This window comes from Myotis davidii, unplaced genomic scaffold, assembly GCF_000327345.1.
Source record: "Myotis davidii unplaced genomic scaffold, ASM32734v1 scaffold2573, whole genome shotgun sequence".
NCBI lineage: Eukaryota > Metazoa > Chordata > Mammalia > Chiroptera > Vespertilionidae > Myotis > Myotis davidii.
In genome coordinates this window covers 98,476-99,061 of record NW_006284359.1, presented here as the reverse complement: position 1 = coordinate 99,061, position 586 = coordinate 98,476, and the positions used below count along the sequence as shown (strand labels likewise).

At 58.7% G+C, this 586-nt stretch overlaps 1 protein-coding gene across 1 annotated transcript in view; it reads left to right on the top strand.

The window, feature by feature from the left end:
* Window positions 1-586, top strand: part of PLXNA3 (plexin A3) — a 15,019-nt gene that overhangs the window by 5,123 nt on the left and 9,310 nt on the right. The window contains exons 9-10 of the mRNA XM_015571716.1: window positions 5-180; window positions 335-339. Of these exons, the coding sequence (XP_015427202.1) occupies window positions 5-180; window positions 335-339 (181 nt within the window). The remainder of the gene's footprint in view (window positions 1-4; window positions 181-334; window positions 340-586) is intronic.

Genomic DNA, 586 nt, shown 5'->3' with positions numbered 1-586 from the left:
CCAGCTGCATGTCCTGCGTTGGCAGCCCTTACCCCTGCCACTGGTGTAAGTACCGTCACGTGTGTACCAGCCACCCCCACGAGTGCTCCTTCCAGGAGGGCAGGGTCCACAGCCCCGAGGTGAGGCGGGTGCCGCGCGCGAGGGGGTCGGTCTCCGTGTGGGCTGGCCTCTGGCTTCTCTGCCTTTGATTCTCGGTTCCTTGGAGCCTCCTCCATGCGGGGCTGGCGTCCTGCTGGGCCAGGATGGCAGCAGCTGGTGTGTGGCTGATGGGCGTTCTCCATCCTCCCCAAGGGCTGCCCTGAGATCCTGCCCAGTGGGGACCTCCTGATCCCAGTGGGTGTAGAAAGAAACAGCTCTGACTGGTTTGGCTCAGTGGATAGAGCGCCAGCCTGCAGACTGTAGGGTCCCAGGTTCGATTCTGGTCAAGGGTCCCATCAGGGGCACATGCCCAGTTTGCGGGCTCAATCCCCAGTAGGAGGCATGTGGGAGGCAGCCAATCAATGATTCTCTCTCATCATTGTTGTTTATATCTCTCTCCCTCTCCCTTCCTCTCTGAAATCAATAAAAATAGATGTAAAGAAAAAAA